The 17,707-nt window shown below is 39.8% G+C and overlaps 1 protein-coding gene across 1 annotated transcript in view; it reads right to left on the bottom strand.

Annotated features, from left to right (window-relative positions):
* The window catches only part of csmd2 (CUB and Sushi multiple domains 2), a 228,716-nt gene that overhangs the window by 138,690 nt on the left and 72,319 nt on the right, over positions 1–17,707 (bottom strand). Inside the window, exons 4-5 of the mRNA XM_055157502.1 lie at positions 11,407–11,601; positions 4,437–4,644 (exon numbers count right to left, since the gene is read on the bottom strand). Of these exons, the coding sequence (XP_055013477.1) occupies positions 4,437–4,644; positions 11,407–11,601 (403 nt within the window). The remainder of the gene's footprint in view (positions 1–4,436; positions 4,645–11,406; positions 11,602–17,707) is intronic.

Raw genomic sequence — 17,707 nt, 5'->3', positions numbered from 1 at the left:
ATTGTGAGTTTGACACAAGCAAAACTGCAGCTCTTGTTCAGCTGTTGTTCCCAGTCAGCTTTGGTCAAATTGCGCTGAGAAAGGAAAAGTGAGAAAGAGAGACAAACAAAAGAGGCCAGCGCAATACAATATAATAACACATATGTAGAATACAGACTGCATTAGAGTTAGCTGTTAGCTCTGAGCCAGGTTCTTGAAGCCTGAGTATATACGAAGGAGAGCAAAGTATATTAGGAAGTCGTCATCATTATGTCATGTATGCTGGAGCTGTGTTTTTCTAGAAACAGACTAGAGGTCAGTTTACAAAACAAGAAGGCACTGAGGACACAGTAGTGACAGCCACTGGCAGTTGGCAGAGAGTGCTATGGCAGCACCAGCTGAGCCAATAAACATTGAAATATAGAGTGATTCACAGTGAAAGACAGATACAGAGAAGTGTTGATAGAGAAAGTAGGTTCAGAAGGAATATGTAAGCAGTCATCTCGGAGCAGAGGGCCCCTGGATACATGTCACTTTCACTCATTCACTCCGTAGCAAAACATTCAAAGGAAATCTTGATTGACTGTGAGCAGACTGAGAATTGGGCCTTGTAGCTTCATATCCAAGTCTCTTTGAATCTGCACTTGGCTATCTGGGATTTGATCACTTCCCGGACTCCCCAGGACACCAGCCTGACTCTGCTTCAGCCATCACATAGCTGTGGCAGACTTCGACTCTCTCATTGTTGATGTGTGGGCTTAAATAGTCCCCTGGCAGCTCTTTGTGGCCATGGATGCCTGCGGAGGTGCACCTGCTGAACCTCACCACTGTCTGTCACCTTTGAACTCAGCAGGAGCAACAATCACAGCTACATGGAGAAACTAGACCAGACTACATGTAGAGGACATGGGGGATGGTGTCAGGAAAAACATCATGAGCCATTATAATTAATACAGCACAAAACCAAACAAATAGTGCATTATTTTCTTCTTATTTTTTTTTGTTTCACTGAATGTTGGCATTAAAGTGATCTATCATGCATATTTCAATTCCAGGTGTTTTTATTGCTAAAAGTGGGCTGTCCTTTCTACAGATCTGACTTTTACCTCAGTATCACCTGCTTGTCTCCATGGGAGTAAATAAGTTTAATGCTATACTGTAGAGCATGCTAGACAAAGCAATAACATTTCCAGTAAGAGAAACAGATGGCACACCCTCTACTAGAAAGCAACGCCAGAGTCTGGTTTGATGATACTAAACTAAATCAATGTCATCCTAAACTGTAACTGATTACTTTAAAGAAATACAAACATGATTCAGCAAGATTTTCAAACATTTTGTAAAAAAAAATTTAATAAATAAAAAAATAAGTGCAACTTTCAAAAACATAACATGTCTTGACCATCAAATTACTATACCACCACATATCAGGTGGTATACACGGTGAAATGATACAATGGGTCGACAAAAACTGCTGCAGCCTGACTACATTGTGCTGCAATTTCAAAGTAAATAAGTAACTTTAAATTGCTTTTCAGGGCCCACTTTGGAGCAAGAGGAGAAGACAATGACCCTAATTCATTATGGATGCTGCACTACATTACGAGTTCAGGAACTGCATTGTAAAATTTGGCACGCCATTACTGTGTCCCAGGCATACAAAGAGTTTAACCTCACAGATGTTCACAGGCTTTATTAGATCACCCTGAAGGAGGGAATGGTTATAGTAGACGGGTGAAGGCCAAGTCTGAAGTTGACATTCTAAGTTTTGTGATCTATATTTCAACAATAACCTCAAAGACAATTTAAGGGGAGGCTGGGTGAGAGCTGTAAATGACGAGTGGCGAGGAGTGGAGAGGAGTGGAGACTTGTCCTCTACAGGGAAGTACACATGGAAGTGTGAAAATACAGAGCAGAGCTGAGGGAGTGGGACCTCCGACTGGTGCCAATTAGAGAGGTCAGGTGGTGCTATCACTATCAAAATGCTCAAACACAGTCTGTGAGCAAAACCCACTGAAAAACCCTTGGATCAAATAAGAATGTTAGTAACTTTAATGGCTTACCCTGAAGATAACACTGAATTAATCACCTGGACCAAATGATTAAAACTGATTCAAATTCCCCATTTTCATTTTGGGCATGGATTTACAGCCATCAGAGTAGTGCTGCAATGAAGCAATATTTTAACTAGTTTTTGATTAGTTAAATGATTTCTGTTGTTTCTATTGTGCATTAAGATTTACAGATACATTTTAAAACTATATCATTCTAATAGTCATAACTAGTCATGATTATTCTGATTAATTGTTGCTCTTCATCAAAGGAATCATTACAGTTTCAGGGAACAAAAATGTATTATCTCGATATTACAATGAACCATCTACTATGTAATTTGGAGTCAAAAAATATACATATAACATGCACTTTGGAGAGAAAAGTCACCTCTAGTAGGAGAAAAGTAACAAGGAAAGTAGAAGAAAGTAGAAGAATGTATTATATAGCTGTCTTTCAGTACATTTCATTCCACAAGGCCTGTCATGATAATTACTATATTGACTTTTCATTCAATATATGAAGCTGGAACAATATATTTTGGGGCTCAATATGTATCGTGTGTCCAATTTCTCTGTAAAAGTGGGGAGATTTGGGGTGTTTTTGTTGTAATACAAGATACAACACAGATTTGAGGTGTAGAGGGTTGAATAACTAACTTCTAACCTCAAATTATTGATTCATTCTGCTGTTTATTTGTTGCAGCTCAGGCCTTTTGAATGATAATAAAAATGGCTAACTGGTTTATTATTATTGTGTCAGTGGCATAAAGTAGTTTCAGTATCATTGTTTACTCGAAGGTATATCTCAGTAGCAATATACTGTGCTTAAAAATTTGTTATTGTGACAGGCCAACAAGGACAGCAGTATTACAGTACTGACCAGTTGAATTTTCCATCATGTTTTTCTTGATAGGTGAAATAACAGCATATAGACACAGGCTGGCAGTGGTAATGAAGCTCACTAATTACTTGCGGTTTGAGAGAGTTGTCAGGCAGAGGAGGAGCTGCCACAGATGGCGAGAGACCTGCGCAGACGCCAGGATGGCCTACCTCTTCATCATTAGAGCTGAGCACTGTGTTTGTGTGAGGGGCCTGGTGCAGTGACTGGATGTGGCCAAAAAGGGAGTTCAAATTACACTTGAAAGTCACAGTCGGCTGATCAAATAATACACACATTACTGCAACTTATTAGATTCAATAGGCTCATTATGTGTACGGTATCAGCAGGCCTTGATGGTGTTTAAACCCAGCACTTAGCCCCCTCTCTTATCACACTTCCAAGCGGACAGCGTTTAGGTCGCATTTATGGACACACTGCAATTAGGTTTAAAATTGCCAACCTTTAAAAGCAGTCTTTATCTGGGGCTGCTTTCTAAAGACCTGAATGCTGCTCAGATTTGTATGCATGGCCATTAGATTTAAATAAGGCAGTAGTTGAAATGCAGAAGGTTTGGGTTTCAGCTGTGTTGTAAGGGTAATAATAATGGTTGTAATACTGGTCGGGATCAGGTCTCTGATGAGATTATGATCAAATGATATCTTAAATAGAACACCAACTGGATGTTAGGATTTTGGAATGCATTCTGGCATTACATTGCGATGAGTGTAGATAGATAGATTCCTCGTGAGAATCCAGAGTATGTTTATTTAAGTTACAAAGCTGATAAAGAGTTTTTCGGGTTTACACACAAATACTCTATATATTTGCACTATTTGCATTAGTACAACGTTAATAACTAAACAAAGAGTACAAACTAACACTAAAATGTGTACTTGTCATACATGACCTGGCAATCTATGTGTACCTCTCACAGTGCCAATAAGATCTCTTCTACTTTTACACATTTCAATGTAAATAATTTTACATACAATCACGTGTGATTTTCAAAGCAAAATCTGCACTTGCATTGAGTAGGGTCAAGTGCTATTGTACAAAATTTCATATTTTGATCCATAAAATCATAGTAAATACTGTATACCAGTAGTACTCAAACAAAACCTAAGATAATATTTGGCTTTGGGAGTACTGGTACTCCCATATTGGGGCTAAAAAAGATTTTAATTGAGGCTAAACCAGGTTTAAAATAAGACAAAGTCATGCATAAGATAGTTCTAAATTAGGATTAACCTAAAGGAGGACAAAGCTAAAAGAGACATTTGGCTCTACATTAAATAAATACTCAGTGGTGCAGAGGGACACCAGTAGTTGCAGAATAACTGGTATAACATTAAATAACTCACACTCACCTGTGTCTCCCTCCCAGTTCTATCCCACTCTACAGCTCCAGCCTCTCCCATTTACTCCATCATACATACAAGAGCCAGTAGGCAGGTGGCTCTGGACCCCTCCCTCTCCCCTTTGTGTCTCCCACCCTCCTCCTCCCTGCGGTCCCGAGCACTCACCATTGAGAAGAGCCGTCGGTGCCGGTAACATCCAGCAGGTCGTAATCGTCCTCCAGCTGAAAGTCGGTGAAAACCAGGGCGATGGTGTCCCCGGGCTCGGCCAGTATAGTCCAGGTGCAGTCTGCGTTGTTGTTGTACTCGCTGGGGTAATTAGGAGTAGTGATCACCCCACTCTGGCCCCGCAGAGTACCCCCACAGCCATCGTCCGCTGTCAGGGAGAAAGAAGGAAGTGGGTTATATAAAAGCACAGAAAGAGTACCACCGCATCAAAAGTTTTATCTTTCTGAACAACTTTGTAACTTGAAATCTGGATAATCACCAAATATCAGGGAGGATAGGCTGATTTTCCATAATGATTTTCTATACTTTTGACAACTCTAGCAGAAACTTTGCCTGCCTAGCCAGTCCCTTCTACATTCCAGTTGCTAATTTGTAGCATGTGTCTCTTAAATGCAGAAGACATCTCTCCAAAATCATTCAGAACAAAATATATAACTTCTTTTACTGGGGATAAGTAATGGCTTGATGCTTCGATTCTGTAAAAATACACGCGGTTTCTCAGTCCTTTATGCAGTTTTTTCTGCTTGTTTCTGACGCAGCCATGTTTGCTTCTGATGCAAACAGACCATGTGTTTCTCTGATTGGTTAACCCACCCGCAAGACAGGATACGGCTCCAGACCCACTCGTCTTTGTAAACTCTGTAAAAAGTGTGTTGTTTTGGCTGGTCAGGTAACCAGAAATTCATCCACAGAATTACCATGTAAATTCCCAATATGAAAGTTTTTACAATGCCATTATGCTGCTTTGTCCTGATGAATTTGCTGTTTAACATTTTACAGACAACTCATTTTGAACACCCGCATTAGGGCTTGATTTTCAACAGCAAAACAAATGACACTGTTGTATTATGATGACTGCATGTAGAGTGTCAGAGTGATAACAGGTGAGGGAATATGTAAACAGGACAAGTGGGAGTAATGGCTGCTGAAGGTCGCTGTGATCCATGAGGCCCACACAGCCTTGGGTCGCACAGAAACCTTATGCCAGCACTAAAGTTGATAAAGGAGAGAATTAGGGCGAGGAGATCAGCTCCCAGCTCCCGGCAAAGGGAAGGACATGTGCGCTGGAAGGTGTAATTGTACTGTGCAGTCTGTTAGCAGCATTACTAAATAAGATGTATGTATTAAGATGCGACTGCACGCTGTTACACGAAATCACTACTTGCAATAACAATGTCATCCTGTTAAAGTTGATGTGAAGTTATGTTTTGTTCTCTGTAAAGAAGTTCATCCTTGCAAGTTAAAGAGGGTGCATGCAATTTTTATTTTATTTTTTTAATCTTAGTCCTCTGTGTCCTTTCGGCATCTATTTATAAAGTTTTATCATCTGAGAACAAAGGAAGGAAGTGTGCTGTTAACATGCTGGTTGTTGTTAAATGTCTCATGTTATGCAAAATTGACTCCTGTGAGCTTTAAGTCATGTTATAATGTTGTGTTTTTGTTTCATTCACACATGCTTGATGCAGACCGACTAACCTTTTGTTATGAGTCAGTCTAAACCTGTTCCACCTTGTGATGTCATAAAGTGGTAGTTTTCAAGTTAACAGCTAACTTTTTTTTTTTTTTTTTTTTAATAGAGATGGGCAATGACAGGGTTGAAATCATCTAAATGATTCTAGAGAAGGTGTATGGAGTTTAAAAACACAGTGGAGCACTTCCTATATTACCACATGAGATCACAAAGCAGAACAAGGAGGATTTTTTTTTTTTTTCTGTTAGAGAGACAAACTCAACCTAAATATAAAGGGTTTATGTGTTGAACATGTGTGAATGAAACAAAACACAACTCCCGGTGTGTTTTTGATGAGGAAACAACATTAAAACCTCTGTAGGAGCCTCTGCATCAGGAGCAGAGATCGGCTGTGGCTGCCGGGTTCTGTCCCGTGGGCTCCTGGTGGAGGGTTGGTGCTTGGGCTTCATCTCTCCCCTGGGCCCTGTGGTGGTTCCTGGTGGTGGTGGACGACTCTCTGCTCCTGATGTAGACGGCTCCTCTGATGGTGCTTTCTCAACTGGTTTGCCTGTATTCAGCCTCACATTTTACTATAGGTGATTTTATGTATTTTACTATCTTAGGGCATGTGTGCGCGTGTGTGCGCGTGTGTGCGCGTGTGCGCGTGTCCGCGTGTGTGCGTGCGTGTGCGTGTGTGTGCGAGTGGGTGTGCGTGTCTGGGTTGTTTGGTTGTGTGGAGTCGGGCAGGTGTGGGGTTGGGTAAGTGGGTGGGTGGATGGAAATGTGGGATTGTTTTTAATCACTGTAAAGCACTTTGTGTTACGTTTTTGTCTGAAAAGCGCTTTATAAATAAAGTTTGATTGATTGATTGAAAACATAAATCAGAAAATGGTGTAATATGGATCCTTTAACATTAGGGTCATGGTGAAACTCTGGACTGGTCTCTGCAAGTTGTGAAAATGTTTATAAAATGAGTCATTTGGATGCTAGGGAAGGCAGTAGAAAATAAAGTACAGCGCCTGTGTTAGCTGTTGACAGATCTTGCCTATTTTTACTTATTTATAACAGAACAAATAAGATCATCTAACAATAGTCAGAAGTATGGTAAAGTTTTTTATAGAGCACATTTAAAATATCTCATCACTACTGCACAAATTTGGAATAATTCAGATAATATGCACAATGCAGTGCGTAACTCTAACATTTCTTTGATTAGCGACTATTCAAAAACAATTTATCTTCTTCAAACGTCAGTTGCAACTTTGGAGCAATTTAATTCTCAACAGTTTAGATTTAGCATTCTCTAAAGGGCATAAACATTATTAATTATTAACTTTTTTGACAGCAATTTCTATTTTGCCAAAGGACATTTTTAGCAAATACAGAAGTCAGAGGCATAATAGAGAGGAGCAGAGCATCTCTTGTTGGGTTCTTTTTGCCATAGGCCAAATACACAGCCATAGCATCGGAGTTCTTAACAGGAGGAAAGCATAGGCAACTGATGCAACCCAAAGTAACACAAGAGAGTGATTAAACTGTGATTAATGCAGATTTGTGTTAATCAAAGAACCTCTTCTCTTTTAAGACTCGGAGCATTTAATAATAAAACATGCCGCTAATATGATAATTCCCATGATCTGATTTTGATATCTTGATTATGCTATCTTTAGACAATGCATTTGGATAAAGGCAGCAAACAAGTGGAAAATAACTAGTAAATCTGATTAGATATCAAAACTGGTTAGCAAATGGATGAGAGACCAGTGAGACTATCATTGTTTCCTCGCAGATTAGAAGACTAATGACTCTAAAAGGCCCATTTTACGCTATATTATGATCTATGTTATAATATGGTTTCCTCATCAAAAACATAACTGCAGTTGAGTTTTGTTTCATTCACTCATGTTTAATACACAAACCCTGCATGCTGAGTTCTTCTCTCAAACCGTAAACACTGCACTGTTCCACCTTGTGATGCCATGAGCAATACAGGAAGTGCTCCACTGTGTTTTAAACTCCATACAGCTTCACTTGAATGATCTGGATGATTTCAGCCCTGGCTACTAAACTTAAGGTAAAACATAGACATTAACTTGAAAGCTACCACTTCATGGCATCACAAGGTGGAACAGAGCATACTGAGCTTAGGAGATGTGTACAGTTAATAATAAATGGTTACTCAAACATGTGTGAATGAAACAAAACACCACTCCAGGTATGTTTTGATGAGGTAGCAGCATTATAATATGGCCTAAAGCTCACAGGAGTCAATTTTATGCACGGTAATAAACAACCTTTAATTAAGACTGTATTTTACTATACTTTAAGCTATATGCCAGAATAACAGGTCTATAGCTTTGTTAGAGTCTTCTCACTTCTTCGTATAGGTGAAGAACCAGGCCCTGTCTATCATCCATCCTAGCTGTCACCGCGGCAACCCCCCAGAGGGAGGGCAAGCGAGCGTACGGACGAGCGGGAACCTGTGAGGTGTGAACTTGAATGGGAGGGAAACCACGACAGAAGGGCTAGTGCAGAGGCGTATGGAGGATGACAGGAGCGGGGGGGGGGGTGAGGTGGACAGAGCAGAGAGAGAGCGAAAGAGAGAGAGAGAAAGAGAGGGAGAGAGATGCTGAGAAAGGTGACAGGTGATTGTTGCACTGGGAGTGACAGGGAGGAGACGGCCCACAGAAGAAAGGATGAAGAAGTAAATTGATATTCCACACAGGACAGTTCCTTCACACTTGAAGAGTAGTCTGGGCGTCCATCTACTCCCCCTCACCTCCTCTCCCCGAGATGCTCCCTCTGTTTGTGTCGGACCAATACTTCCATGCCAAGAAGAAACTAAAGAGGATGTCTTTTTTGGAACTACATGTACATGTTTTTCTTTTACTTTCTATGTTCAAATCATACTTTTATTAGGATCTTAAGTTTCTAAAACAAACAACTCCCAGTGTTCCTTGGTGGATAGTTGTTCATTACAGTAAGTAACATTCATATGAATCATACCAGATGTAACAACTTTTAGTCATTATTACAACAATTAGGGAATTGTGTTGTGCACTCAGTAATCCACTGGACAAAGCTTGCTAATTTCTACCACTACATACTGTAACAAAATACTAAAATTAAATAATATTATAGCTAAAAATGGGATGACCACACCAGTGTGCAAAGCAGAATACACACATATACTTCCACTGCATTACTTTTTACTGTAGGCTGCGTTGATTTGCCAAGTTGAGCCTCATGGATAAACATGTTGTCAGTAAACGTTTCATGGCTTTCCATAAAACAAGTCTCAGCCAACTCAATTTTGAAGATTGAATTGGCAACAGATACACAAGATACACTGACCAAATAGTGGACAGCTAAAAATGATCAGCACACATCACATTTTGTCTATGTTCAGAAGTACAGCTCAGATGGATTGAAATAGCCTCTACTTTGGTAGTGGTAGTTTTCCGATTCTGGGATTAGTTTTGATAAATAAAACATGAGTTAGTTGGTTAACTAGTTAGTTAGCAAGCAATAGACCACGTTATGCTTCATAGCCAGCTTCACTTATACAGTTATTTGGTGGACAGTTATCAGAAGTGTATAGTCTAAAAATTCTATAGTTCTCTAAACACAAAGGGTGTATGGAGTATACTGAGGTGCTGAGACATAGTTCTGAAGGGCAAAACGACAGAGCCAAATGTAAAACAGATTTTTGTTCCCTCACATTGGTCTATAATTGGAGTGACATTAACAATAGACTTGTGTGCTGTGAAGGAACACCCAGGGGTATGAATTCACTTTTATATGGCTCTGGAAAACCTCAGTTAATCACTGAGACAACTGCTACTTTCAAAAGTTGTTGTCATGTAATTCCTACTGAATGAGGTTTAATAACACTTGAGTGCAGCTACTTTTAAGGAAGGTCGACTGGCCTGGAGGAAAGAGAAAGAGCTAAAGATTTAGTATCAGGAAATGGTACCATAAATGTGCAACCAGAGGCCTACTAAATAGATCAAATCTGAAGACTATAAAAGCTGTTTCATGATTATTATATCCATCTTTCAAAACATATTTACAGTGTAAACATAAGTGGAGAGGTTAACGATATAAATTAGATAACATTTAGATTGTACTTTTTTACATCAGTTAATACCACGGCATACGGAATGTAAGCTGTATAGTTACTTTGTAGTTAAGTGGCAATATATTACAGAAAAAAGAACACTCATATTGCTCGTACCCTTTATTTACCCCTACATGCTGAAAAAAGGTTACTGAAAAGGCAGTATTCAGAATCATAAAAAAGTAAATGGAAATGACAGGAGAAGACGGAGTGTGTTTTGGGCTGGACATGCATGTGAGTGAGTGGGTGGAGAGCATTGGCGCGTGGGGCCCAGCCATGTGTGTTCCTATGTGGGCTTCCTGACTCCCGGCCTGGCTACAGATGGCACTGTGTCTCGCTGCTCTCCACTAACACAAACTAAGGTCCACATGGCCACACAGACAACAGGCATAACTATCTAAATTGAGAATTGAATTACCCAGGGTACAAATCTATTTAAAATGCTGCATGCAGTATCAGCATAATAGTATTTTAAGATCTAATTTAGTGAGTGTGTCATGTTGAGTTAGAGAAGACACTCTGGCAGGTGTCGATGCCGCAGGGTGCTCGCTCACTGTGAGGGAAGGACAACTGGCACAAGCACCTGACTGGGAGCGCACACATGAGGTCCTGTCACTGTAAATAAGATATCAGGGTAACCACAGAGAGCATGTCCGCCTGTGTGGGGGTCAACCTCTTTATCATGGAACAGGCTGGATACATGCAGATTTGAGGCCATTCAATGGCATGGTAATTTTTGCTTTCATTATATCTACAGTACAATACAAGTGGAAGGAAAATATTTCAGGGATTGTATATCATATTTTTAGATGCACTATGTAACTTTCTGGATACCTGCTTCTCTCCATGGAGATGTTATTGCTTCGCTTGGAATGTTCCACTGTATGTCATTAAATGTATTTCCTTTTCTCAAGGGGACAAGCCTGTGACACCACTAAGCCATGATAGAAATAAGAGGGGAGATAACTCCGCTCCCAGTAAGAATGCACATTTTTATTTTTGTATATACATATATATAATAAAAAACGCACAGAATAAATGTAAGATTGATGAGCAAAGCAATAACACCAGCATGGAGATAAGTATGGGGTATACCCATCCAGCAGAAAAGTTGTAAAGGGCATCTTTAAAATAGAGCAGGGCTGCACAAAAAACAAATTACTCCTAAAATATCTCTCAACATGTACTAAAAATAAATACAAGAGATGCAGAGAATATTGCCCAATACATACGATGTATATTTAACCAATACAAAATCACTGACATTTTGCCCAAATTCACAGGTAAATAAATATTCATTTTGAATTGTGAATTCATTCTATCGTGTTCTGTCTCCGTACCTCTGCAGTAGGGCAGGGGGAAGTCCCAGGCTGCGTTCCCAGCAGAGGTGGCCAGGCAGGACAGTGTGGTGTGGCCCTCCAACACGTAGCCTGGACTGCAGCTGTAGCGGATTTTGTCCCCGATGTTGAATGTGGCCCCCTGCTGGTGCCCATTCAGCAGCTGTCCGGGATTACCACAAGTGTAACTGGGCAGCGCTACAAGACAGAAAACACACAGAGATTAGAACAGTGGATCTACCAACACACAAGAAGAATTACAGCAAAAGTACTTTGAAGCACTATGACTCCAAGTAAATGTTCTTTTTGAGTGTTTGCTTTTAAACACACATTTACAGGTGCAACATGTGACTTTTCTTGTGGAGGGTCAGCCACTTGATATGTCATAAAGATGTTGCTTCACTACAATGTTCCACTGTATGATATTAAACATCTATCTTAGAGACAAACAAAACTTCAGTAAATAATACAAGGTTAACATTTAATGCCATACTGTGGAACATTCCAGGTAAAGCCATAATAGCTCTGTGGAGACAAGCAGACCCTACCACCAGAAAAGTTAGAGTTCACCATTTAAATAAAGTAAGAACCATAACAAAACAAGACATCGCAATGTAAAACAAATGGTTGAATCAATGTTTCGATCAACATTACACACAAATCGTGCCAACTTTCTAAGAATCTACACACATCTGGCAGTGTCTCCGGGCCAAATGGCACTCTCCCACACAGTCAGGGTCTGGACTGAACATGAGCTGGACTCTGGATAGAACTCAGAGTCTCCACAGGACCTGGACCAGGCTCTGAAGAGGACATAAGACCTCCCACACACTAACACAACTCACTCAGTGCACACTGCCTCTCTGCCAGTGTTTAACCTCTGCAATGGTTCAATAATCAGCCAGGACCAGATGGGGAAAGTGACTAAATACCATTACTGAAATGATAGGTCATTTACTCGGTAATAGAGCCCGACCGATATGGATTTTGCTGTGGCCGATATGAAACCAATATAATGGAAGTTGGAGCTGCCGATAGCCGATATAATCACCGATATATTTAGTGATGTAAAAATTCACTGTAAATGTTGAATTGTTTAAAAAACTTAGGTTTGGCTCTGGTGGATTTTAAATTGGGTTTAACATTTATTGTTATTCTGCCTCTTTACATCATATTTACAGACAGTAGGTTGACTTAATGGCATTTTTGCATCACATTCTAGACACTAGTGATGGGTATTCCAGTTCTTTTTAGAGAACCGGCTCTTTTGGCTCGGCTCACTAAAAGCTGCTGGTTCTTTTGGCTCCCAAGCGGCTCTTCAGATTGTTTTGTTGCAAGCAGGACTAAACCAGGTCTAAACCAGGACTGAAAAAGGACTAAACCGGGACTTATTTATTTTATGCTAAACTACAGTCAAATATGCTCGTTTTTTTTATTTTTATTTTTTTTAATCCTACGTACACGCACATTTCTCAAAGTTTCGTTTTTAGCCGCTGCCGCTGTCAAACCACGAATCTGCACGCGGCGTGGAGAGAAAAAAAGTGAGAGAAAGAGAAAACACGGCTCTCAGTAAGGATCAGGCTCCCGTCGTTCCCTTCAAAGAGTCGGTTCTAAGAGTCATTTCGTTCGCGACGGACCCATAACTAGTAAAGAAAGTAGCGCTATTAGCCTTTAGCCGTAAATACGTGCGCGCCGCGGTAATTAATTATATGCGCAAATGTCATAATTCACACGTCTATTCACAGCTCATTTACATATCAGTGCAGGTCCAGTAACAAATATACGGCCAATATAGTCACTTTAGAACAGACCAATAGAAAACAGCCTGTTTATGTGCGAGAGCTACAGCAGCTAACCCATAACAAATGATCAAAACTAGCTTCAAAGTCGACATATTTCCAACACTCACCGTTCATACAGGCTCCTCCTCACATCACAAGTCTGCACTAATAAATGTCCTTTTAATCCAGACTCAAACCGATTGTCCGTAAAAAGAATATAATCTCAGTGTTTGGATCTGTGTCTGCAGGTGTAAACAAACACACGTGAGTGACGCGACTCTGTGGTGTGTTCAGGGACAGTACAGACACACACAGACAAATGACTCCGTAGATAAATACTGATGTGGAGCCACATATTAGGACATTTATCTGTCTGTAAATTGGATTAAATGAACAGAATGTAGAGAGTCTAAGCTTTATAACGAGGTATAACATGCCCACGTGAAATATCGGCCCCTATCAGCAAGCATATCGGCTGATAGCCGATATGCCTAAAGTTGCCCATATCTGCCGATAATATCGGCCAACCGATATATCGGTCGGGCTCTACTCGGTAATTTTACTTTTACGTGGAAATAAGTCATGATTATGAAATGATATGATGGGTTTCAGATGGGATCACAACATTATATAGGAGGTATCTAGTTTTCGATAAATTCAGATTTATTAAGATTCTTGTTAAATGAAATTATTAGGTTCAACATTTGTAAATTTATCTTTTGGATATTTCATGGCAAAGTAAAATGTAGTTAGTGCTTGGATGGTGAAAACTGGCTCCTGCCCCTCATCTGTTAGTCTGACATCATCCCAGTCTAGAACCTGAAAATCCACCAGTCACTTGAACTGCAACTCAAAACAAGAATCTTATTTTGTATTTAATTTAGAAAAAAAAAGTTGTACTTTTACTTTTAGTTGGCTACTTTCAGATCAAATATATGAAGATATAATAAATCCATTCAATCAAAACTGTACAATCGAACATTTGGGCCGGTACAAATGCACTTCAGTGGTTGCTTGGTCTCAAACCTTTGGGGATTTGTTTTTGTTTTTCTTCATCTCCACTACATTAAGCCCAAAGCTTTTAGCTACATCTTACAAGGACATATCAATCATTTTGATCAACAGTCACTGTCTTAGAATAAACTATCTGGTAAACAGAAGAAGACTCATCAAACACCAACTGGTAGTGGGTGGTTTCAAGCAAGAATTCAGCTTGTGGACTACACAAAATATATAAAGAGTGTGACTTTCTATACAATTGCAATATCACAGGTAAAACTGGCAGACATATCACACAATTGGTTGTCACTCTCTAAAGTAAAAATAATGGGTTTATGTTGCTTCAAAATGTATCGGAATAGGTCCAGGGTATGCTATTCTTAAATGTTTGTAATCTTAATGTATGTACTCTCACTATACAAACCAGCATAGATTTGTAAATTCACTACACCCATAGGGAATTTCGCTGTCAAATTGTTCACAAGAGGCAAATCCATTCTATGCTCTTTTTACATTTACAAAGAGCACCTTAAGGAGACACTTTCCACAAGGACACCTGCCGCAAGCCTAGAAACACGCCTGTCTCTGATTTCACCACTCATGCTCACATTTTTAAACATTCAGTCATGTACACACTGGCTTTTGCTTTTGCTTGAGCCCTAGGTCTATTCTGTTTAATCCGTTAAAGGCAGACTAACTTGTCACTTTTCAGCTCCACTGTTCTGCAACCTTTATTTTGATCAGCCAAGGCTGGCTTATTACAGCCCCCTTCCATCAAACCGAGATTAGCATCCACACAAGGACTCAGCTGCATTTGCATACGAGCCGCTAGGAGGGCTAGGTGTTAGAGATCAGGGTAGAGGAGACAAGTATCAATTCTACAAGGGAGTTATGATCACAATTTTAAATGTGATCTAATTGTGCTACACTGTAATAAAATATTAATATATGAAAGACATGAAAAAATATGAATGAATCTCAATAAGTAAGTTGAATGAAATTTGCTGCTGGCTGACAATTTCTTATTTTGAATGGCCACAACATATAATTAAATAAGTGGAGTGAGCCAATAGCAAAAAAGTCATAAGAAATACGTGGTAGTGAATGGCTCAATAAACACCTTGCCCAATAACCCAGAGTTTTATGGTTTAATTCCCGCTACAGCCATTAGTCTTGTTGGGTCTTTGAGGGATTAAAGCAACTGCATGTTTATTGTCCTGAAATGTCCTTCAGATGGAATGCATGCACAGTGAGTCACATAGTAGAATACGGTTTCTGTAAACAAGAGGATGTTTAAATAACGGGCCATTTTGTAGATGCCTTAACCCTGTAATGTGGCTATTACAAAGGGGCCCTATAGTCATTCAAATCAATAGGCTTTTCTGCTTTCTTCACATCCAAGAACAAACTACATTCTCCCTGGAAATTTATTCAGGTTTTTAGACAGCTGTCATGGTAACCAGGTCATCAGTGTTGATTCCATGAACATGACCATGAGTTAGATGCATAGGACATTAAAGGGCCCATATTATGCTATTTTCTGATCTGTGTTAGGTTGTTTCCTCATCAAAATTGTACCTGGAGTTGTGTCTTGTTTCATTTGGACATGTTTAACACACAAACCCTGCATATTTAAGATGAGTTCTTCTCTCATACAGAAAACACCCATCTTGTGATGCCATGTGGTAATACAGTGCTCCACTATGTTCTTAAATTCCATACACATTCACTAAAAATCATTTGAGCCCAGGAACTGCCAGTCTCTACTTAGCTAAAGGTGAAAAGCTGTTAACTTACACTAAAACTACAGCTTCAAAAGGTCAAAAGGTGGAACAAAGCATTTTGAGCTTTGTAGTCAGACTAATAATAAAGGATGAACATGTGAGAACAAAACAAAACACAACTCTGAGTATGTTTTTGATGAGGTAACAGCATTATAATATGACTTAAAGCTCACCAGATTCAAATTTGCATAAGATCTTTAAGTCAACTACTCTTATTTCAAACTGTGTATGACCCAAAAATGGTACAAAGGTAATTGTTTTACACTGCCTTTTTTTCCCTCCTGTCCCAACCTGTTTATGGCACATGGCTATTATCAAATGAAAACGTGCATTCCTAATATTGTACAGTATTTTAATTTCATATTTTTATGGGAGCTGAATGGTGTCTATCTGTGCTATGATGTTGCACACACTGCGTTCCTGGAGCTCACTTCTGGCACGCTTAAATGGAGCCCCTGCCATACATTAATACTATTAGTGACACCTGTGATTTCCACCAAGGCGAGTCCAAATGTGTGCGGTAGGAAGACTGAAAAAGAAAAAAAAAAAGCTAAAAGATGAATGATGCGTGATTGTGGGGAAGAGATGTGCAGGATGAGTGATTTCACTGCATTAAAAGTGATAGAGGGCACTGCTCTGTCAGATTGGAAATGTGTGCATATATGTGTGTGTGCGTATATGTGCTGGCATGTGCTCAGTGCAGTGTGTGTATGTGGTGGGAAATATTCATCCTGCTCTCTCCATTTCAGGTTATTAGTTTGGGCAGTAAATTAAGTCTAATAGTACCATAACCAGTGCAATCCCTCGAACGCGGATCAGCCTGAAGCACTGAACTGACAAATACCTTTTTAAACTCCACCGAAGATCAGCCATTTGGACGTTTTATGACTTTGAGGTAAAAATCGACACTAATAAACTCTCAAAGACAAAAATTTTATATGTGAATTACATTGGCAGCTTTGTATTTGGATGTTTGCACTTTTCTCCTATCTATTCATGTCTTATAGATTTTTTAAGACACAGCATACTTTTTCAAACACCTTGCTTACATCCCAAGATTTCGTTCTGATAAATAGCCTACCTGAAAAATTCAAACCACTTTGGGGTGGGTGGGCAGCTAGGTTGCCTACTGCCCTGGTCTTTTCTAACTGGGAAAAGTTTATTTGGCACGCTAGCCAATTGTACTATGGCCAGCAAAATGAATTCTCACAATATCACAAGAATCCATCTGGCCAGGCTCCCACTGTTACGATCAGGCCGGGGCCACCAGTGGTTCAGACCAATCACAGCGCAGCATTGTAGTTTGAGCGCAAGCCAAAGGTGACGCGCCCAAGCAAACCAAAACAAACCACAGTGACACCAATGGATGTACTTCGGGCTATTATAACAGAAATATGGACTATTTTGTTTTTGAAAAACTTACAGAGGGTAAGTGCTTTGTGCATTTGTGGATGAGAAAGATGTGCTTCTCTCTCAACTGCATACAACAAAAGTTTGATTTGTCAGCTTGCTCTGCTGCTGTGACGCTTCGACCAATCAGATTGAAATATTCTTCATGACTTCTCGCCTTTTCCCGACTTCTTTCAGCGAGAGCCATTTCAGATTGATAAATAAACCAACCCTCTGGCCTGAACCAAGTTAAAATATGTGGAGCAGACCAAGAACCAAGTCTACAATCAACAAGCCACTATAGGCCATCACTACCATCAGCGCATTTGTAACTGTCTGCCATCTTTTTCT

This window comes from Boleophthalmus pectinirostris, unplaced genomic scaffold (genome assembly GCF_026225935.1).
Source record: "Boleophthalmus pectinirostris isolate CB_2022bp ecotype Guang Dong unplaced genomic scaffold, ASM2622593v1 HiC_scaffold_21, whole genome shotgun sequence".
Lineage (NCBI taxonomy): Eukaryota > Metazoa > Chordata > Actinopteri > Gobiiformes > Gobiidae > Boleophthalmus > Boleophthalmus pectinirostris.
Note: the sequence above shows the minus strand (reverse complement) of the source record. Positions and strands in the feature narration are given on the sequence as shown.